Source organism: Vicia villosa, linkage group LG4 (genome assembly GCF_029867415.1).
Source record: "Vicia villosa cultivar HV-30 ecotype Madison, WI linkage group LG4, Vvil1.0, whole genome shotgun sequence".
NCBI classification, from domain to species: domain Eukaryota; kingdom Viridiplantae; phylum Streptophyta; class Magnoliopsida; order Fabales; family Fabaceae; genus Vicia; species Vicia villosa.
The window spans coordinates 14,819,666-14,842,683 of NC_081183.1; the positions used below are offsets into that span (position 1 = coordinate 14,819,666).

General features: G+C 31.2%; 4 protein-coding genes across 4 annotated transcripts; all 4 read right to left on the minus strand.

Moving 5' to 3' along the window:
• Window positions 1–268: 268 nt before the first annotated feature.
• Window positions 269–3,871, minus strand: LOC131598860 (cyclin-dependent kinase C-2 C-like). The gene is made up of 9 exons (XM_058871430.1): window positions 3,286–3,871; window positions 2,628–2,912; window positions 2,231–2,548; window positions 1,924–2,151; window positions 1,728–1,825; window positions 1,438–1,540; window positions 989–1,339; window positions 820–895; window positions 269–606 (listed from the first exon to the last, which is right to left on the minus strand). Exons 1-9 carry the CDS (start codon window positions 3,625–3,627, stop codon window positions 599–601), a joined length of 1,809 nt encoding a protein of 602 aa, XP_058727413.1. The 5' UTR covers window positions 3,628–3,871; the 3' UTR covers window positions 269–598.
• A 308-nt stretch (window positions 3,872–4,179) lies between these two features.
• On the minus strand, window positions 4,180–7,185 carry LOC131594560 (purple acid phosphatase 23). Its single transcript, XM_058866731.1, has 7 exons — window positions 6,796–7,185; window positions 6,508–6,699; window positions 5,934–6,270; window positions 5,428–5,645; window positions 5,122–5,312; window positions 4,603–4,884; window positions 4,180–4,512 (listed from the first exon to the last, which is right to left on the minus strand). The coding sequence occupies exons 1-7, from the start codon at window positions 7,067–7,069 to the stop codon at window positions 4,279–4,281; spliced, it is 1,728 nt and encodes a 575-aa protein (XP_058722714.1). The 5' UTR covers window positions 7,070–7,185; the 3' UTR covers window positions 4,180–4,278.
• A 462-nt stretch (window positions 7,186–7,647) lies between these two features.
• On the minus strand, window positions 7,648–10,825 carry LOC131594561 (uncharacterized). Its single transcript, XM_058866732.1, has 7 exons — window positions 10,464–10,825; window positions 10,274–10,368; window positions 8,916–9,033; window positions 8,681–8,799; window positions 8,400–8,580; window positions 8,180–8,323; window positions 7,648–8,054 (listed from the first exon to the last, which is right to left on the minus strand). The coding sequence occupies exons 1-7, from the start codon at window positions 10,731–10,733 to the stop codon at window positions 7,758–7,760; spliced, it is 1,224 nt and encodes a 407-aa protein (XP_058722715.1). The 5' UTR covers window positions 10,734–10,825; the 3' UTR covers window positions 7,648–7,757.
• A 6,405-nt stretch (window positions 10,826–17,230) lies between these two features.
• LOC131598862 (early nodulin-like protein 20) lies at window positions 17,231–19,165 on the minus strand. Its single transcript, XM_058871431.1, has 2 exons — window positions 18,953–19,165; window positions 17,231–17,640 (listed from the first exon to the last, which is right to left on the minus strand). The coding sequence occupies exons 1-2, from the start codon at window positions 19,125–19,127 to the stop codon at window positions 17,306–17,308; spliced, it is 510 nt and encodes a 169-aa protein (XP_058727414.1). The 5' UTR covers window positions 19,128–19,165; the 3' UTR covers window positions 17,231–17,305.
• Window positions 19,166–23,018: the final 3,853 nt, after the last annotated feature.

The window sequence follows — 23,018 nt, forward strand, 5'->3', positions numbered from 1 at the left end:
AACTTCTATTAAGACCTCTTTCGTAAATAATATATAAATATTTATATAAATTTAACATTAAAATTTGTCATAATTTTGAAGAGTTTCCTTAACATAACTCACCTGAAAATTTTTATTATAAAAATATAATGAACTATATCCTTAATAAGAATCTAAATTAATTTATGGATCAAAGTCATTTTACATGAAAAAATTTTGGGTGTGGATGATTTTATTTTGTATTCAAGGTAACATAGTTAAACTATAATTATAAGTCCAAAAAAATATATATAAGGGAATGGATACCCTCCCATCAAAATTCCAATTCACATTATATTAAGCCTCCAATTCATAAGATATATAGATATGCTTTCAAGAAGAAGAAAAAAAATCCATTTTTAATCATATCTTTTTACATTTTGGTATGATACATGTATATGAACAATTAAATTTTGTGAGAAAAAGAAGAATAGTGTTCCACCAAGATGTCAAGAGAGTCCAATTTCATAAGCTAAAATGGTCAAGATGATGATGCTAACAAATTTCACCATTGGCCATACAATGTTCTTTCAAGCATCCTTTGAGAGATTTGAATTACTCCAATGTTATGATCCATGAATCATATATCTATATACCAAAAAAAAAAAAATTTAGATTACTCATTAGGAGTTAACTTGTAATGCAAGCAAAAAAAACTTCTAATTTACTCTATAAAAGAAGTTTGTAACAACCTAACATAACGAAGAAAAATACTCATATACGACATGACACTGACACGACACCGACACATTAACCATGATAATAGTTTGAAAAAATAATTAACTGAATGTAATCATTTACCTCTTCCAAACCTTGATTTACGAGCTGCGCGCCGCACACCGTCGTTCCAATATGCACCTTGATCTTCTTTTTTCCCCTGCAAAATTTTTATGGCCATGAAAACAAGATGTAACTTTTTGTATGAACATGTATGTATATGGTTAAATCATTGAAAAAAAATCATATTTACCTGCGCATTCGTTAGTTCCTTAGGATCGAAATCCATGGTAACCCTTTGTTTAGTTAAATCATATGTTCCTTTTGCAAAGTTAGGATCCAATGCACTAATTTTACTTCTTGATCCATCTGATAATGTGGATGATGCATCTTGTTTTCTTCTTTTTGTCCATGAATACTCATTAGACCCTCCTTTGATTTGGACCGGTACACTATAGCCATTACTATCAACAACATTGAGCTTTTGAGAGGTCTCTAACATTGCATCCATTGAAGTCTTAGTGTGATCTTTAATCATAGATCCTGCTTTTCCCTTTGAAACACTTGCTTTTCCATCATCTTTTCTAGTATTTTGAGAAATATTCTGCGTGTTCCGATCGCAAGACGGTTAAGATAAATATATAGAAGTAGTACTCATATATAGGTTTTTTTCTTAGATGTAGTATATAGAAAAAGTAGTACCTCTTTTGAAGTTGATTTACCAAAATTGTTTTGTTCCTTATAATTTCGTCTTTGTTGCCTTTTAGATGTTGCGGCCTCTCGCATTTTATCGCCCGTCTTTTTCCTGAGATACAATTCAACTTACATGACTATTCTCGTTGAGGAACCAGATCACTTATCAGGAAACTGAGACCCAGACACAAATTCTTAAATGTAGACACACGTTTTAAACCGCTAATCAAAATTCAAATACATAAATAGCTAATTTTATCGACAAAAAATTTACGAATAGTAAAGACCTCAAAGTTTACCTGGATGTTTCTTCATAACCTTTAGCATCCATTTCTTTGCTAGGTGTATACTTTGGCAAGTTTGATGGATTACAAGCATATGGCTTAGTGTTGAAATACTACAAAGACCATACCATGATGCATATAGTTAGAAACCAAACATTCTTAAATACACATTTGAACTACATTGTTCAAACAGCATAATAAAGGAATCTACCTCGGATATTAGAGCGGAGGAGGCGGTTCCGCGGTTGCTAGGATCGATGGATAGTAAGGTTTCGAGTAAACCTACAGCCGATTCAGGAAAATCTGCGCACCTCTCCCGAAGCGAGCTTTCGTAATTAGTCTGAGGTTTGAACATTGTTGCATGAGGAAGTTTGGTTTTTTTCCAAAACTCTTCGGGTGGAGAGCCACACAGCTTAAAAACTTTGTGTAATTGTTCAACCTTTACAATCAAGAAAAACACATGTCATGTTAAAATGAAAAAGTCGATTTGTTGAAAAAAATTGAATTGTGATAATTACCTCAGTTCTCCCTTTAAGAATAGGCTTTCCGAGAAAAAGTTCTGCGAATACACATCCAACACTCCATAAATCAACTGAAACTCCGTAGTTAGTTGCTCCCATCAAGAGCTCGGGAGGACGATACCATAGCGTTACTACGCGGCTCGTTAGTTGATGCTTATTGTTAGGACTAATTGTGTTTGCCAATCCGAAATCGCCTATCTTAAGAACGCCTTCATTGTTCAACAAGATATTTGATACTTTGATGTCTCTATGCATGATACCTCGAACATGACAATGTTCGAGTCCACTTAATAGTTGTCTCATGTAGCATTTTATCTGCGAAGATGAAAAAATTAAAGCCAAAAAAAAAATAAACATCGAATATAACTAGATTATTTATGTGATGATAACGAACCTGTGAGTCTGTGAAAACGATATCGGGACGAGAAACTAGGCCGGCAAGATCATGCTCCATGTATTCAAACACAAGGTATATGCTATTTGACATTCTAGAAGTGATTATTCCTTCCAATTTCATTATGTTTGGATGGTCAAGCCTCCTTAGAAGTGTTATTTCTCTTGCCATGAATCTTATGCTTTCAGCTTGGTAATTATCAAACCTCACTTTTTTTAGAGCAAACATTTTTCCCGTTTCAACTTCGCGTGCTCGAAATACACTGCTATATGTACCTTGTCCTATCTATATATAAGAAGTCGTGTCAGAGACACGTAGATACTGATACTAATTTGAAAAATTAGAAGACGTTGAACGTAACTACACACTGACATGTATCAGACACTCGACATATTTTCAATCTTACACATGCTACAATTAGGTTTATGTTCGAAATACACTGCCATGTAACCGTGTCACAGATATTAAACACAGACACGTAGATATTGGTAATAATTTGAAAAATTACAAGACGTTGAATGTAACTACATGCTAACATGTATCAGACACTCGACATATTATCAATCTTACACCTGCTACAATTAGGTTTATGTTCGAAATTCTGCGATTTTCAAGATATACGTAAACATCGGTATAAATCATAGAATGCAAATTATACCTTATCCAACTTTTGAAAAGAATCAGCTTTGAGAGGGATCCAACCTTGAACAGCTTCAGCAGCAGAAGCTGTAAGCCAAGGAGGCCAACCAGCAGCATTTTGTTCAGCTTCAACATGCCTTTGAGTAAACCCAATTCTAAAGCTGAATGAGCCACTACTTTTTTTGGATGCATTTTTATTGAACTTGCTATTCTTATTTTCCTCTAAAGATGATTTAGAATCCAAAGGCAACAAACTAGAATGAGCCTTTGATGGAGGAACAACCTCCATGATGTCTCGTCCGACGGTTGGGGCCGGAGAACGAGCTCCGGCGACGACATGTTTGGAACTAATGCAACCCATTTAAGAGAATTGGATGATGGTGATGGTAGGGGAGAGCCCCTACATCAACACCCTCCAATGTGGTTGTTGAACTCAGAATCAAAGGGAATTCACAGAAGAAGATGATGAGGACAAACTAAAAAACAAGGGCATTTGAAAGTTCTTGAAAAATTTGAGATTTCTTGTTGAACAAACAACCTTTTCCCCTGTTTTTTTCTCTGTTTTTCTCTCTCTTCCTCTGTTTTTTTTTCTCTGTCTCTATTTTTGATTTAATCTTTTTTGACAAGTGAATATGTGTGAGATCCGTTGATAATTGAAAGGTGGAGGATTTTCAATACCTATAAATAAGGAATACAAACTCATGTGTTTCAATTGTTAAAATGCTTAGAATTAGAAAAAAAAAAAGTCTTTACAGTTAATAATAATATCTGCGAATTAGGTGTAATTTCATTTTTTCTTTTCATTTATAAGTATAATTATTCCAGAGACCATTTGTGATATAATATTTTGATAAATAAATTTAATATTAAAGAATATTTGAAGGATTTTCATTATGATCATTAAAACTAATAATTAATATTAAGCATTGTAAAAATTGTGATTTTCTTTGATCATTAGTAGAGATTTGTGATCGAATTTTGTCTTATAGACAAGTACAAACAAACTCATCAATCAATATAAACAATGTGGCTTTAGAGTGAAGAGGAAAATCATGAATGGGAGCAGCAGAGAAAGAAGATGAATATTGTGAAGTGATTGTTGTGAGTTTTGTAACTGTAATACTTTTGAATCTTTGAGGCATAATTCCGGTTGCCGCACTATGTATATTTGGTCACCAACTGCGTTTTCCTTGTAACTATCTTGATTTCGATGCCACGTCCATAATGCGTATGTAGAATTCACAACCTGCAATAGCAATGAAAAGATTAATATTATATACACGAGATGTAATGCGATTTGAGAAAAATCGAAGCTTCCATGTTTAATGACTTGTACCTCAAGTATTCCGTGTCCAAAACTACTTTCTCTGAACGCGCTCCATTCGGGTTGTTTGTTCCAACAGAAGTTTCCTTTGGCGGGGCCGAAGGAAAAATTTGAATGACAAACACCTCCGAATTCCGGTGTGTTATCACCGGGTGAAGGACACTTTCCAGGTTCATCTGCATGATCAACGTCTACTTTCTCGATATTTCCACCATCTCCGACAGTTATGTAAATAGGTCCACAGGGATCCAATGTGTAGTTATAAACTCTATTCATCCTCTCATAAGCATGGACCTGCAAAAACATGTGCTAATGTTAATATTATAAACAAGATTTAATTATGTTTTTGATTCTCACAAGTATACTAATTTAATTGGTCCTGTTAAAGTAGCTCAGTTGGTAGTTATGCAGGGACGTCAGATGCAGAAGCGCGGTTCGAACCTGCGACATCTCATTTGTTCACCTTTAAAGTTTGAATTCAAGTCACCAGACTACTTGACCAAAATTAGAAAGTATACTAATTTAACTTACATGACCATTGAAAACAATGTCAACTTTGTATTGATAGAGAAGTGATTCCATTTCCAATCTCATACACTCAAATTCTTGATAGTGCGAAGCATAGCTGTTATACCAAGGAGTATGCATTGTAGCGACTAACCAAGGGGTTACGCTACGGTTTACATTTTGAAGATCTTGTTTCAGCCAAGAGAATTGTGCACCTAGATTGAAGATTCGGTGAAACACGTCAAGTTGCAAATAGTCTCGCAGGTGTTTATACGAGTAGATAAGTTCAAATAAGTCGATTCAAATAGAGATGCATCGTTTAATACTTACCGGTGCTATTGTAATCAACGTATGATCCCAACATGATAAAGTGTATGCCTTCAGCATCAAAAGAGTAGTAGAAGTTACTTTTAGAACCACTTTCTTCGGCGGGTACCGCAAATCTTGATAAGTATGATTTGAATGTTACTCCATCAGCTTGAGGTTCAATCTCATGGTTCCCTTCAATAACCATCATTGGAATTTTTGAGGTCAAAGGCTCCATAATCCTAATGTTTAAAAATCGAATGAGCGAATCGTAATTCTATTGGCATAAACTTATATGATGATACTATTTGGAAATGTTTATGATACTATTTGGAAATGTTTATGAAAACAACTTAATACATGTTCAATTGTTCATAAGTTGTTTTCAGCTGATTTTCATTAGCTCGTTAAGATAGTTAGTGAAAACAGCTTAATTAACTTGCTCATAAGCACTTATAAGATAAATGCTTATTCTAGAAGTGCTTAACTAAGTTATTTATTTATTCAAACAAAGCTTAATATTAGGTTACCTTCCCCATCCATCCCATCGAGGTTGATAACTCTCTCTGATAGGCGCGTCAGGAAAAGCGCACGAAAAACATGAAGCTCCCTTTCCACCAGTTGTACGATACTGGTTTGCATATGTTAAATCACCAATCATTAGAATCATCGAAGGATCATTGTGAGTTAAATGATCAATAGTTGTCGTAGAATTACTCGTAAGTCCCAAATCTCCAATTAGTGCTATTCTATTAGGATAATTCTTTGGACTAGGTGTTTGAAAAGTCTCAAAAGAACTCTCTTGGCTCATGGCTTGAATAGAACTATCCCCACATTTGTAGTAATATCTAGTTCCAGGTTCAAGCCCTACACAAAAAGAGAAGTATCTCAAAACTATCCTCACTATTAGGATATTCAAATCTACATATGAACAACAGACACAGACACCAACACCAGACATGACAGGGACACAGACATGACACGGACACAGCCACAAACATGACACGGACACAGACACACTTTTTTTCAAAGGTGTCGGCTACAGAGCTTATAACCAAAAACAATAAGCAGAAGTTTAAAATCAAAAGTAACCAATAAACATACCTTCAAGTTTGACATGATGAATAATACCAGAAGTGTAATTCAAGAGTCCTTCAAATGGATACAACTGAGAGTAAACAAGTGAATCACCTTTACTAACACTTGTGTATTTTCCACTCTTTTTCCCAAACCACACCTCACTTCCAACAGATGCAGGATCAAGTGGGGTCACATTCAGACCAATCTGTGCATTCCCTTATCCAAAACAAAAACAGTTTATGTCTTTAGAACAAAAAATAACATAAATAATTTAACTATTTTTTGTGTGAAAATCATGAATTAGTACCATACCAGTAACCCAAGAAATCCACATAGAAGTTGGTGAAGAAACAGCAAGAGCAATTTGTTCAGGAAAATTCAAACTGACATTCATTCTCAGCCTTGGATGAGTCATAGGCAAATCATCACTGCCTCTTCGCAGTGATGGATCGAACCGACGAGTCGCCGGTTCAAATGGGCCATCAAGGGTGGTCGGAATGTGTCTCTTACTCACTGTCATGTTGATGATGTTTGTCATCAGAACAATGATTGCTAGTGACATGCAACAAAAGGTGCATGTTTTCATTAAGTTGAATTGGAATTTGGATCTTCCTATGATGTTTTTTGATTTTTGATTTTGTTTGTTGATGTCTTGATGAGGATGTTAAAGATAAGATCTACTAGAGACTTGAATTTGAAGCAAACATGTTGGTGTGTTCGATGACATGACATAGGTATCTCTTTTGTAAATTTGGAATATACTGTTTTTCATTTTTGGTATTTTTTAATATATAATAATAAGTTGCAAAATAATAAAATTTCTCATCAAAGTAATAAGTGCATTGTAATTTTATTTATTAAAAATTTGAAATTTATAGGTAAATATTTACATTCTTATATTGGTCTAATTTTTTTTTAAAATAAATGTTTTTGCCAAAATAGATATTAGATTCCATTTTTAGCATTACTTTTGATTTCTTTGAGTTAGAAAATGATAAGCTTATAAATAATTAGACTTTTGAACTAAAATTTGTTATAGGGACTAAATTCAACAATCTAATGGAAAATTATTTTTAAAAATCAAGAATTTGATTAAAAATTTTAATTCAGAAGTTTATGTGCTAGTGTGTTTTTGAATGTATATTTTTTTTTAAAAAAAACATATTCAAACAATGGATCAAAAGTAACCAAATAAAAATGAGTATTACATGGTTCATCTTCACAATCAAAACTATTTGAACTAGAGGGTGATAAAGATAATGAAGACTTTAACTTCACAATTTTGTTTCATAAAAATAAGTTGATGAGACGGCCAAGCCTTCGATATCGAATGTTCGAACCAGTCTTTGCCGCTTGTCAGGTGTCTCTAACCAACAGAACTCCAAATGGAAAGATTTTGATTGTTCTACACTTTTTGAAACATCACAAGGAGATCCCATGTACATGCCACCAGGTAATAGTATCATCTGATAGCCTCCATCAAATGTGACTACATTGTCTGATACTGTTCCAGTCCAGTGAACATTAGTAGTGAGATTCGCCTCATCGGATGTAGAAGTAGAAGTAACATCCTGGTATTCAATAGTAGCATCAACAACAAAAAACTTTGAGAAAGTGCTAAAAGAATTGTACGTTGTACGGAGCTGCGATTCCGGTGTACCTACGCAGCAGTAAGAGTTATCAGGATGTGAAATACCTGAATGAGTTGGCCATTGTCGTCCATTTCATGTAACACAACTGTATCAGCTTCAGAAATTGTAGCTCCGTAGACACCACTTCGTTTGGTTATGGAATGACCTTTCCATTTACCGAGAAATGGTGTAATCCTATTCGTCTTGTCCTGAAATGAATTCAAAATGAATGATAAAGGAAATTTTGCAGTAGATATAAACACACACACACAAAAGCTTACTCACCCCAGCATTGTCGAGTAGAGGATGAGACCCCTCACTTCTTTCCTCTAGGAAGATGATAAGCATATCAACAGTTCCTTTTGGTTCCAAAATGTGAAAGGCTCTCGCTCGCATATCTCTCTGTAGAGAGTAGAGGCAATTCTCGCATACAATAGAAGGCCGGCGAGAGGGAATTTTGAGATTTCTGCAACATAAGGAGTTGTATAAAGACAATGATCTCTTTACGTATGTGGAGATCAATGAAACGGTGCTAATTGATCTCGTCTCAGGAACGAAGCACTTACCTAGGTGATTCTTCACCGGTGTCATCTTCTCCAAGAACCCCTAGCCGTAATACAGTTTCCAACATACCGGCTGTTTGGTATCTCAATGCAAATGCTTTCTCAGATGGGAAAAAGCCTATCTGCAAACTAATTGTCATGGCATTGGATTTGGAATCACAAAGAAAGAACCAAAAAAGAAAAAAGAAAATCATTATGGATTACACTACAACTTGAAGGCGTTAGAATAAAGTCTCACTTGCTGATACTTGTCCACGGTAAACATATTGGTTTCTTTAATTTTGTACTCTGCCCATTCCGTTTCATCGTCATCTCCGGAAACTGAAGTGTTTGATGAAGGTTGTTTAATATACAACCTGCAGAGAACAAAGTCTGTACAATTAACAACTTTGTTTTATATATGAAAACCACGAAATCAAAGTAAGATAAGATGCCAAGAATTGGCTTTGAAACACACTTCAAATTGCATATGTCATTTAACCTTTTAAGCAATTTGCTGATAATGAGCAAAATTTTCTCAGATTACAAGCGTTCTATGCAGTTCGGAAAGCACTCAATTAATGCAGTCACGAGCTTAGAAGCACTCAATCAGTAAACCCCCTACTTGGGATACTCCATTCATCAGAAACTCTTGGATCAAGATAAGATAGTTCACAACCAATGTAGATTTTATTTTATTTTTTATTCAAAGTTTAGAGCTTAGAATATGGACCGTCTGATATTGATCTAACCGCTACGAATGTGCTGACTACATCAATGTGAAGTCTCAGCTACAGGAATCCATATCTCACAATTACAATTGTAATCTTTTAAGTCTCTATTACCTAAATTGTGGTCACATCAACCCTAGTTATATGTAATTTTATGCAATATGTTTTAGTACACAAAAAAAGTTTCATATTTTGGAGGCTAAGAATAGTTTATGAATACAAACTATCGTCAACCCACTAAAACATCTCTTAAGGAGAAAACCGCAAGAGATCACTCAAGAACGGTGCAACTTGTTGCCCGTTTACCTTCTATTTTTTGTATAAACTCAAATCCTTCATTAATGAATACTTTAATTGATAATACTTAAAAAGAACAATGCAGCAAAATTAGAGGTCAGAATTGACTGTGATTGAAACAATAATAACAATTGAGTAAATTGCCAAATTTGTCCTTGTCTCCGTAGGACTCTATCAAATAGGACTCAAAGAATATTAATATTTAAAAAAGATCATTGACTCTTGTCAAATTTTATTCATATTAATATTTTTTTTGTCCGTAGACGAAGTACTGATAACCACTAGAAACTCACACACACAACCGTGAGAGTCAGGATTTGAATCGACATTTTTTTCCAGTTGAGCTAGGATTTGTAGACCATATTAATCTTTCGATAGTAATGTTACTAAATTGATAGGACGTGGTTAAATATAAGGATCAAATTGATAGTTAGTTGTATATACAAGGATGAAACATAAATCACTTTACATTAAATCCTCTTTAACCAGAATCAATTTTACATAATCAATTTACTCAAAATCAATCCATAATTTGATTAAACATAGATGAATCACAAAAAAAAAAAAAAAATTATGAGTGATTACTTACGATTGAATGAGACTCATGAGTTCACCTTCCCCATAAGAGCTAACAGAAAGCTTAGTAGGGACTTGTTGCAACAGGTTCCCACCAGCATCAAATTGCTACAACAGATAAAAATAACAAATTGAAATTATAACCCTAATTGATCCAATCCAATAAACAAAAAAATAGAAATGTTGAAGTTATTATGAATTACGTAGAAAGAACCGTTCCATTTTCCGATGTTGAGGTTGATGAAACTGCGTAGGTTATCAATGCTCATAGCGGTTTCTTCAAGTGGTGTTAAAGAGACAGGGAGTGATGAAGAAGAAGAAGAAGAAGCGGAAGATTTGACTGATGATAATGAAGAATGAATGGGATTAGGGTTTGATGAGTTGAATGAAAAGAATTTGTTGTTGGTGTTGAAGTTAGAGAGTTTTGGAAATGAGGAAGGAAGTGAAACAGAGCAATGGAGTGGAGAAGCCATTGTTGTGATAGCACAACCAACACAACAGTTGCAGCAATGCTACCTTATCTTCTCAAACCCACTACTATTTTTTTTTTTCCATCTATTTTTTTTAGGTGTGCAAGATGAAAATTATTAAATGTTTTCAATTATACTTTAAAATATTAAAATAAGAATTTAATTGTAAAAGAATTTTACATACTCAATATATAATAATTTTATTAGTCAGTGTTAAACGTAGAGAAAAATTTAACTTTTATTTTAATTATTTATAAAATAATACAAATAAAATGATGAATTGATAGTCTAAATTTTTTTACACCGAGTAATTAATCTCTTAAAAATAATATTAAAAGTTACAAGAAATATATTCTATTAAAATTCAAATAATAGAAATAAATAATTTTACGAAATAAGAAAAAAGAAGATAAAAGAGAAAAATGAGAATAATTTATTTATATTATTTCATTGCTGTAATCTTTTAGAATGAGATTCATGTTATTTATAGACAATGTACTAATAAATAAAATTTAGGCAAAAGGTACGTTAGTCCTTTCCGTCTGTTTGATGCAAACGGCCGTTAAACAATGTCTACGTGGCGTTTGAGGACACTCTAGTAAAGGTAAAGCTTGCTAAACCACTAGGCCAGACTCGGTTTTGTTGATTTAATTTCTTTCTGTAACTACTTATTTAAAGACTACAACCATTTTATATTGATCACCTTACAAAATCTTGACTATTATTTTTATTATTATTATTATTATTATTATTATTACTATTATTACTATTATTAGAATTTTGGAATAATAATAAATGGCTGCAATATTATTACTATTATTATTATTATTAGTATTATTATTTTTATTATTATTATTATTAATAATATTATTAATATCATTAGAATTGTGGAATAATAATAAATGGCGGTAGTATTATTAATATTATTATTAGTATTATTATAAGTATTATAACTTTTATTATTATTATTATTATTATTATTATTATTAGTAGTAGTCTTATTATTTCTATTATTATTACTATTTTAATTATTAATTGTTATTATTATTATTATTACTATTATTATTATTACTATTATTTTTTTTATTATTATCATTATTATTATTATTATTATTACTATTATTATTATTATTAGTATTATTACAATTATTATTATTATTAGTATTATTACTATTGTTATTTTTATTGTTATTTTTAGTATTATTATTGGTAATATTATTATTATTATAGTATTATTATTATTAATATTATTACTATTTCTATTATTATTATTATTATTACTACTATTATTATAAGTATTATTGTTACTAGTAGTATTATTAGAATTGTGGAATAATAATAAATGGCTACATTATTATTATTATTATTATTATTATTATTATTATTATTATTATTATTATTATTATTGCTGAAGTAGTTAAATAAATAGCTGCAGAAGGAATTAAATTCAACAAAAATGAGCATAGCCTAGTGGTATTGCAAGTTTTTCTTTAACAAAGGTGTCCTTAGTTTGAATCTTGGTGTGGTTAAAATTTTTGAATATTTTCTGTTCCTTGGGAACAGCGTATGCCACGTAACCAGCCACGCGTGCAAAACATGTACAAGTCAAACGCCACGTATACATTGTTTAACGTCAAACAGACGGAAAGGACTAACGTGCCACCTTTTGAATAGATAAAGGGTCTATTTGAACTTTTTAAAAATTAAAGGACCAAAATAGACCCCGAGGTAAAGTTAAGGGACGAAAAATGGTATTTTGCCTAAAATTTATTATAAATAATGAATAAAATCATAGGAATCCAATTATCTAATTATTCATAACACTTCCCCTGGAATGTTATAAATAATGAATAAAATTATAGATAGATAATCATCCAATTATTCCTAACACTTTTCTTGGATGTTTGTTTTCGATATACCTCCTTAAAATCTTACAGGAAAAACCCAGTGTGAAAAAATGTCACGAAGAAAAAAGAGTACAATATCATTTTAAAATAAATTTATTTCTCCCCCCCACCTAAACGATCATTTCTTCGACGATGAAGACCAATCTTTTGCACTGGTTGATTAAAAGTTCTACTTGGGAGTGATTTTGTGAAAAGAAATGCAAGATTATCACATGAACGGAGTTGTTGGATGTTTATAGCACAACTATTCTTAAGATCATGAGTGAAAAAGAACTTTGGAGAGATGTGTTTTTGTTCTGTCTCCTTTAATGTAATCATCTTTCAATTGAGCGATGTATGCAATATTATCTTCATATACGATCGTTGTATTTATTTTTCCAGAAGACAAATCACAAGTATTTTATATGTGTTGGATTAAGGATCGCAACCAAACGCATTCTAAACTTGTCTCATGTAGTGCTAGAAGTCTGGCATTATTAGATGATGTTGTTGTTATTGTTTGTTTCACCGATCTCCATGAATTAGTTGTACCACCACATGTAAAAAAATCTATTTGTGATCTACCATTACGAGGATCTGACAAGTAACATGCATTTGCATAACCTGTTAATTCAAATTTTGGATACTTTGGTATAAAACTAACACATGTCTATTTTTTATGCAACAAACACATGCCTATTGTACCTCTAAGATAACAAAGTATATGTTTGTCTTTGTTCCAATGTCTTTGTGTAGGTGAAGAACTATATCTTGCTAATAGATTGGCCGCAAATGATATATCAGAACGTGTATAATTAGCAAGGTACATCAGTGCTCCAATTACACTAAGATATGATACTTTAGGACCAAGCAATTCTTAATCCCTTTCTCGAGGCCTGAGAGGATCTTTCTCTACATCTAATGGTCTAACAACCATTGGAGTAGACAACAAATGAGATTTGTCCATATTTAAGAGTTTTAACATTTTTTTATATACCCTTCCTGATGTACAAATATTTCATTGTACAAATATTTCAACATCTAATTTATGTCTTTTATTAATTTTTATCATTTGGCAATTTCATATAATATTTGGCATAAACGTGTCAATGTAATTATCACGTCACCTAAATTAAATTTGTCGTTTCACATATTTAAAATTAAATTTGATTTTATAATATTATTCAATATAGTTAATTTATGAAGAAAAAAAATTTATAGCATTTTGTAAATTTTAAAATGGGCAGAACATGAAATCCTCAATATTATTCTCCTTTCTAAAACCTAAAATAAAAAACCCTAAATTCTTAATAATTTTCTATTTCAATCGTTTATAATTCTTCAACTTCAAACCCTCAATGTATTCTTCTCCACTCCCTTAACTTAAATTTAAAAAATATATTTATTTAATCATATTCAAGCTCAAGTGAAGGTCAATTTTCTGGTTAAAATCATAATCAAGAAGATATGGCATCAAAATGATCTCTTGATCAGCTTTAGGACTTATGTTTGGCTTCATGATGATCTATCTTAAAAAGAGGCCTATATGAAGAACAATTTACTGGCGTTTTGGGAAGGTTTGGGTTTTTGTTGATGGTGTTGGGTGTTCAACCATCACATCAAGGAAGCAGAAGAAATGATACATAAAAACTCGTTTACTGGTGAAGGCATCCACCAAAGGGGAGATGAACATTATCTTTGGTAATGGAGTGAAGGACTTTTCCCACTTTTGCATTTTAAAAAGGTTAGACAAAAAAAAAGCCTATAATAGGCCATATGTCAAACTTAGCCCTTGCAAACTTATCGTTGGCCAGACACAAGTCTTTTAATGGTCTGACTTATTTCTACCCCTATGTCTAGCGCAACTCCATGTTGGATTTATTTATCTACTGTAATCGGTGCGATTCAATGGGCTTAACATCCAAACCCATGACGCCGACGATGTGTTAGGGCGGCCCGGTAAGGGCTCTTTGCTATATGGAAATATAGTTGTGCCCTCACTAACAACAATTACTTTTAGCGCAGTGGTAGACGCTTGATCCAAAACTTCACATTTTTCTTCACTCTTTAAAGATGATCCTTTGAGGTGGGTCTCTGGAGTTGGGTCAGTCTCGTTGGACCTTTAATCAACTTAGAATAAAAATTATTCATTATAAAAGTTTGTGAGAATATATTATTAATGTTAACTTAAACTAAGGATGGAAAACTGACATGTCCACTTCGCTAGGTCCAATTACCAAAAAATGGGATAAGGGATGGGCAAAGGAAGCAAATCGAAAACCTTGACCCGACTAGTAAAAACAAACCAGGACTTGCAGATTCTATCACTTCTAAAAACCAAGTGGTAAAAAAACCATGTCCGGTGTGTGTCAATCTTGAGAAAAAACTAAACAAACATAAGAGAGTCAGTCGACCAAAAATCTTAGGTTAGTGTGGAAAGTATAACAGAGCCATCCCATTTTCTCATCCTACTAGGGTTGGAAATGAGTCGAGTCGAACTCCTCACAGCTCGGATGAACTTGATAAAAATTGGTTGATCTCGAAACTCGACTCGAGTTCGACACGAATTTTTTTAAGCTCAAACTCTATTCAATTTAAGTTCACAAACAACTCGCTTCAACTCGTTAAGTTCGTCTCATTGACTTCACGGACTTAATAGTCGTTTTTAAAGTCTAAATTTTTTGGTCATATTTAACATTTTAAATTTACAGAAAATATTATAATAAAATAAAAGTTATAAGATTAAAATTTAACTTTGTCCAAAAATATACTACTGTAAAAACTACGCAACTTTCAATAAATACATTTGAAAGTCTTATTCAAAAACTAATCAATTGAAGTTTAACTTTGACACAAAAATCCATAACTTCATCTAAATCTTTAAAAACTTAATGAAATAGTACAACAAAAACTACTAGAGTCGAGTCAGACGAATTTTATATATATATATATATATATATATATATATATATATATATATATATATATATATATATATATATATATATATATATATATATATATATATATATAGAGGAGGGATCAAATTACACCCGAAGAGTTACACCACGAGTTACACTCGTTCAATAACCACATTTCGAATTAATATTTTTTAAATTCAACCGTTTGATTGAAACATAATATCATATAGATCATACCTATAAAGTTTGAGCTTAATCTGTAATGATTTACTATATCATCAAGATATCCAAAGATTAACGTTAAAATGAGCTTTCATATAACGTTAATTTTGATGTAATTCAATGACATAGTAAATCATTATAGATTAAGCTCAAACTTTATATGTATGATCTATATGATATTATGTTTCAATCCAACGGTTAAATTTAAAAAATATTAATTCGAGATGTAGTTATTGAACGAGTGTAACTCGTGGTGTAACTCTTCGGGTGTAATTTGATCCCTCCTCCTCATATATATATATATATATATATATATATATATATATATATATATATATATATATATATATATATATATATATATATATATATATATATATATATATATATATATATATATATATATATATATATAATTGAGTTGACTTATGAATATAACGAGTCAGATTATAGATAGTTCAACTTCAATTTATTTAGTTAACAAACTTAATTTTTTTTTTCATATTCATCTCAGTTGGTTTATGAATGAAATGCAATAATTTGGTTGTGAAATCAAATTTTAAATTGAGACAATTTCTCATCCCATCCCATGAGTCTCTTATGCACAATCGAATTGGCAAAAATGCTTTCGTAGATTCATCTCCAGAAGCACCTTTTTTTTTTGTTTAACATTGTTTTGTTTCGTAGATGCACATACGAAATTTTCCAAAGATGCATCTACAAAAGCCTTAAAACATAGCAAATCTTCCAATTAAATGCGAAAATTCCAAATTAACTTCCCAATTAATTGAAAAAATCCCAAATTAATTAAGTTCATGGCATATACGAAAGCCTGAGATTTCCCAATTAATTGGGAAAATCCCAAATTATGTTACAAATTAATTGTGAAAATCTATGAAACATTTTGATTTTCCGAATTAATTGGTAAAATCCCAAGTTACACTATGTTTTAATGCTTCCGTAGTTGCATATACGGAAAAACACAATTTTTAAAAAAAAATTGCTTCCATGGAGATACATCTACGGAAACTGAGGATATTTTTTGAATTTTACGCGGTGTATGAGAGAGTCATGAGGTATGTTTTAATGCTTCCGTAGCTGCATCTACAGAAAAAACCAATTTTTTTTAAAAAGTGCTTCCATGGAGATACATCTACAGAAAAACTAGGGACATTTTTTGAATTTCGCGCGGTGTATGAAAGAGTCATGAAATGTATTGAGAAATCGTCTAAATTGATTCAACAATACTGAGCCCTACATCCTACTACCATGTTGATCTTATCAAAATTTCACCTAATGCCAATTTCATTTTAATTTCGAAAATAAAAAAGACATGTGAATGCATGTCCGCGTGCAAATTGTGAGAAACTAACTAAGCTTTCAAGCTTAATTGATTAAAATTCATATATGCATGATGAAAGTAAAACAAAATTCTTCACACAATTTACTTTCTTTTTCCTTTTAACTCAAACAAATAAACCCTAATTCAATTATAATCCAACTCAATTATTAAAGTTCTTACACAAACACCCCTACCCTTCCAATCTCAAAAAATCCCCATTGAAAACAAACTCACGTAAACAACAATAATTCCAAAGCTTGTGTACATTGATGGCAAAATGAAATCGCCACCCGATTTTATATTCGAAAGAGAAGGAGATGGTGCTATTGTTTGGTCTTCTTGAACGTTCACGGCAACTTTCATTCCATGAAAACAATAACCTCCACTGCTGATAAAATAATATGTCTTTGCTTCTATCAACTGAACTACATCGCGACCGCCTCGTGTCACGTTCTTTATGAAGTTTGTGTCTATGCAATTTTCATAAGACGTCTGATTCACTTCCAAGACATTGTAGTATCTTTTGTCAAACACAAAAACTACACACCAAACAAATGATTATTTTCTTAAACATGTAACAAAAACAACAACAAATCAAACCTTTTTTAATGTTACTATAAGAATCAAACATGATTATACTAGATTATTTAAATTAAAGCTCCTTTTATGAAATTCCATATTAGGTTTTATTTCAATTTTGTCTCCAATTGGGGTGTTGTCATTTGGTTCATCATGTGATTCATGAAAACTTTTTTTTTCTGCCAAAGTTAAAGTGTTGTCACATGCTACATTTTGAAGGTGAGATTCTTTTTTTCTTTTTTACTTTTCTTTTATGTTACTATGTTTTGGTTCTCTTGATTTTGCTTTTAACTTTTTGTTTTATACTATATATATTTTTCATAATACTAATTAATTTATGAATGAATATAATTTATTAGGGATAATTGTTAGAAATTTCATCACAAAAACAGAAAATACGTTCTTACTTATGATATTTTCTCTTTTGAATAAATATAAACTTATTACTATTATTAATGTTTTGCATTATTTAATAAATAGTTTGTATTAATTAACACATACTAAAAAAATAAAAATAAAATGTCAAAATATAAAAGAAAAAAGAAAAAGGGACATTTTCTTTTTCTTGACCATTTTATAAAGTGTAATTCGTGGCATACTTGACTAGTACTCCAACCTATGTAAAAATGTATACACTTCATGATTTTTTAATAACCACTTCATAATTAATTTTAATAATTTTTTTATCATACGCACACTGATCAACACTTGAATAATATTAATCATATATCTAACAAAAGTTTGTTTTGTTTAAACTATCAAATAATTTATTTGGAAAAAAATGTAATTCAAACATGATAGTTTTTTTAAAAAATAATTTATAAATATCAACAACTTAAATTTTTAAGTCTTTAAAAGTTCTGTGTAAATTAATAGCAATTTAATTATGACAAAACAAATGAATAATTTATTAAATAACCATGACAATATTTTTAGTACTTATTTAACTATAAAAAAAATTATGCCAAGGCCCAGTTAGCTCGGGCAGGCGTCCAGGCTCAACTCCTATTTTCTTTGTATCAGGGACAAAATTAGGGGCAAAGTTAGTAAAAATAATGTGTGAAAATTAAAACGGATGAATAATAAATGGTGTAAAGTTTTTGCCCAGACTGCCTAAAAATCCTGCCACTGATTGCATACGTCTAATTTACAACATGAAATTCCAAGTATCTAATTTTTATTTAACAAAAATACTTAACTAATAATATAAGAAAGATTTGATGTGATAATTAAACAAAATTTATAAGGGAAAAAAAAATAGAGAGTACTTACTTAACCAATCACCAACATAGACATGTTGTTGAGAAGACCATTGAGTATAATTGGTTTTTTCATTCCAACCTTTGGATCCTCCCACCTTATGAAGCTTTGGACTTCCCATAACCACCATTGGCCACAATGATAACATTCCCAAAATCACCATCAAAATCACTTTTGAATTTTCCATCACTCACTCACTTTAAATTTTTGCAAACAAAGATTTTTCTAGCTACCTTCTTTGGAACAAGTATGAGATATATATAAATAAATGTGGGGCATGAGAGATTGTGTTGTGTAAAGTGTGAAGTCGGTGTTTGTAAAAACGTGATTGTGGAATAAGTTGACAGCTAGATTTACTTTAATACGTTTTGTAAATTGTAGTACCAAACACGTTTAGTATTCTTGCAATATTAGAATAATGGGACCCCACATAATCTCAAACTACATATCTCTCAAACTATATAGTGGCAAAATCTCGTGTATTCAAAAAAAAAAAAATTACAGGTCGGATTGAGATTTTGGATTTAGCGCCAACAAAAAGCCGTCCCAATAAAATTAGTTGCCCGTCAAAGCTTGCTCAGCTAAAATTCAGTGTCCGCCAAAACCCCTCCCATTTATTAGTTTAGTCCGTGTTATCTTAAATCCATTTTTTAAAATTAATTTTAGTTATTCTAATTCTTGATAGTTTAATTATATATATATATATATATATATATATATATATATAATTATTTTAAAAAATAATTAAAAAATCTAATTGAATGGTAAAAAAACATATTAATCTATTAAAAATTAAAAATAAATAAATAAAAAATAGAAGGACAAGTTCGCCGATCATTAACCCAATACTTTGACGGAGTGGACTAAATTTTTATGTCCATTTATATTTTACATATTTGTCCGTCACGTTTTTTTTAGCGGGCTTAAGGTGGAGTGAGACAAATGACTCATTTTACCACTCCTGATATTATTACTTAGTTATATAAGTTTTGTTTTAATCAATATAATAACTTTTTAAAATTGTTATTTCTTTTACTTTTAAAAAGAAAAAAAATGATGTAGTTTATAAATTTTATATACATGTACTTTATTAGCATTTGTTTTCTAATACAATGCATTAACAAAAACTTAAATGTTATAGTATATAATAAAATTTATTCATAGAATACAAATGAATAACAAGTTATACCTTTATTTATTTTTGAATGACAAACTTAATTATTTTAAAAGCTATGTCTAATGATTTAGGAGATATAATTATTGATATATGAGATAACATTGATATGCATAAGTTTTTAGACTTTTTGTAAAAGATCTACTACTTCTGGTGCTTAGGGATGTTAACAGAGCAAAGAATGTTCGGAGAATGCTTCCCCGCTCTCCGTCCCACCCTTAGATTGTTTCCCTGTCCCCGTCCCTAATCCCCGCCACAGAGGAATATTCTCCCTGGTTCCCATCCCCACGGATCCCCACAGATATCAAATCTTAAAAAGTTTCTTTACTTTTTGATTAAAACTATAACACTATTATTTCGTTATTTTTTTCCTTTTTTTAGAATTAAAAAAATGCAAAAGCACAGGCTATTTCTAAATTTTTTCTATAAAAAATAAATATGCAACCGAACTGGTTGCTACAATGCATGCCCTTGTACAACCATGATGTAATGCAACAATACATAAGCAGAAAATAACAATAACCCCCTTAGGAGATGATGAATGAGGAGATAGAGAGTTTAGAAAATAAAAGGAGGATCCGACATGTACATTGTATGTATTAGATGCACTATTCTAGGGTTTGGTAATTAAAGTAGTGAAATAATACATTATACAATAAAACAAAACAAAAATGATTCATCCACTAACGACTCTTCATTTTCTACCACATTAATATATTTTTTTATAAAAAAACATGTTAAATTATATATGTGATTATATATTAAATAGTATATAAAATATAATATTTAAATAATATGTTCGGGATCGAGGAATCTGCGGAACGGAGGATACTTTTCTAATCTCTGCCCTAAAGTGTCATCGGGGAAACTTTTCCCTCCATCCCCGTCCCCATGGAAGAAAAAATCCCCAACTTCGGAGCTTCGAACAGATAATTCCCAAGGGAATTCCCGTTAACAGATGCAAATTGACATCCCTACTGGTGCTAGGAGATCAAAAGTGTTAAATGCGAATGATATGAAAACATGTTGATTGTCGGAACACAATTTCTCAAGTTTAACCACTTTACTTGAAGCAGATTTGCGGGTTGCGAGTTCACAATAAAACATTTAGTCCTCAATCCACCAGTGGAGAAACCAATGTCAAGTCCACACATGCTTATCTCCCTCCTATCCACTCGTATACCATAATATTTATTGGGCTAATTGTTGATCTCCCTTCAAGTGGGTCGGTGAAGAAATATGTCAAATGAGACATACGTAACAAGGTCATGTCAGTATTTGAAGCCTATAAGTTCCTTACAGTGAATCACATGTTCCCCAAATGTATTCAAACACGCATTGCGTCAAACAGGACAAACTTCATCAATAAGAAATAAGGGAATTGTAAAGTAGTATCTCAAGATAGTGTGATATTTCACCCGTGACATATGTTGACCTGACCCATCAATATGAATAACAAGGAGAAAGTCCTGATCATATGCGACTTTTAAACAAACAAAAACTGCTTTCTATCTTGTCGTCATGTCAAACTTTACATCCACGTCCTTAAAACTTTTACTAAAAAAAGACATTCGTCAAAACAGGTTGTGCTTTAGGAGGAAACTGTGTCCATGCTAGTAAAGTTGCTAAGGTCAAAATTTAGAATTGCAACACTAAGACTATTTAAAGTAGGCATGGTAACAGGGCGGAGCGGATTTAAGCATTACCAACCTCGCCCTGCCTTCTTATACAAACCATGCCCCTGCCCCTAATTGAGAATAACAAATGATCGCCCAGCCCTTGCCCCCACGAGGAACAAGTTGACCCACTCCACCACGCCCCGCCGACACAGACTTTAATTCTTTTAAATTTAAAGTGCATATTTTTCCTATAACAGCAAAAACTAATAATTATATTAAATATTTGTTTATTTAAATAATAATACTTAGTTATTTTTATTTAATCTATGTTTTAAAAAATACAAATAATAATTCTAATAAATTTGTTATCTTAAGATTACACTACAGAAAAAAAGGTCTCCTGCCACGACCAGAAAACCAAGGCTATATGCAAAATAACCGTGGCGTAACGCTGAGGCCACGGTTTGGCCACGGAAATCCAACTGTGGAGTATACGACCGTGACCTAAAGTAAAGTCCACGGGTTTTTTGTATAGACCACGCTTTTTTTACAACTGTGGCCTTTTTAGGCCACGGTTTAGGAAGCTTGATTAAGGCTGCGGTTTGGATTTGCCATGACTGCAAAACTGTGGCTATATGGTAAAGCCACTGTTTCATTTTAACGTTTATGACACAGTATTAGTTCAAGATATAGCCACGGTTTGGTTATGATCACCTATTTAAAACCGTTGTTATATGTTATGCTTTCTAAACCATTTACTTAGCCACGGTTTATTTCTGTATCATTACATAAATATGTCATTATATATATATATATATATATATATATATATATATATATATATATATATATATATATATATATATATATATATATATATATATATATATATATATATATATATATATATATATATATAGGGAGCGTATCCAGTGAAAACTGATATCTATTGTGAGAAATGAGAACTATCGATATCAACCATCTGATTTAATTAACGCTTAAGATTTAATAATTCCAAATAAAGAGCACTTTATAGAATCTTTTCTATTATTCTTAATATTTAAAATTTGCATAAAAATAAAATCTTATCAAAAACATTATTCTATATGCTATTTAATTTTATAACATTTAATTTTTTTTTCATGTTATCTCATTTTTTTTTTCAAACTCTCTTGATTCTTTAATTTATTTAAAAAAATTATATTCAATAATATTGTTGGGGAGTTTTGATATTATTTATTTTATTACAATAGACATGATTGTATAATAGACATGTCTAAGTGTA

Bases quoted from the DNA above. Each gene is read 5' to 3' on its own strand.
- LOC131598862 (XM_058871431.1), bottom strand. From the start codon at position 19,127: ATGGAAAATTCAAAAGTGATTTTGATGGTGATTTTGGGAATGTTATCA. The intron at 17,641-18,952 runs GTAAGTACTCTC...TTTGGTGTGTAG, and splicing joins CTATGTTGGTGATTGGTTAA to TTTTTGTGTTTGACAAAAGA.
- LOC131594560 (XM_058866731.1), bottom strand. From the start codon at position 7,069: ATGAAAACATGCACCTTTTGTTGCATGTCACTAGCAATCATTGTTCTG. The intron at 6,700-6,795 runs GTATGGTACTAA...GTTTTGGATAAG, and splicing joins GTGGATTTCTTGGGTTACTG to GGAATGCACAGATTGGTCTG. The intron at 5,313-5,427 runs GTAAGTATTAAA...TCTTCAATCTAG, and splicing joins CGTTGATTACAATAGCACCG to GTGCACAATTCTCTTGGCTG.
- LOC131598860 (XM_058871430.1), bottom strand. From the start codon at position 3,627: ATGGGTTGCATTAGTTCCAAACATGTCGTCGCCGGAGCTCGTTCTCCG. The intron at 1,826-1,923 runs GTAGATTCCTTT...TGGTCTTTGTAG, and splicing joins CCTCCGCTCTAATATCCGAG to TATTTCAACACTAAGCCATA. The intron at 1,340-1,437 runs GTACTACTTTTT...CGGAACACGCAG, and splicing joins GTAAATCAACTTCAAAAGAG to AATATTTCTCAAAATACTAG.
- LOC131594561 (XM_058866732.1), bottom strand. From the start codon at position 10,733: ATGGCTTCTCCACTCCATTGCTCTGTTTCACTTCCTTCCTCATTTCCA. The intron at 10,369-10,463 runs GTAATTCATAAT...TATCTGTTGTAG, and splicing joins AATGGAACGGTTCTTTCTAC to CAATTTGATGCTGGTGGGAA. The intron at 8,055-8,179 runs GTATTTCACATC...ATTGAATACCAG, and splicing joins ACAATGGCCAACTCATTCAG to GATGTTACTTCTACTTCTAC.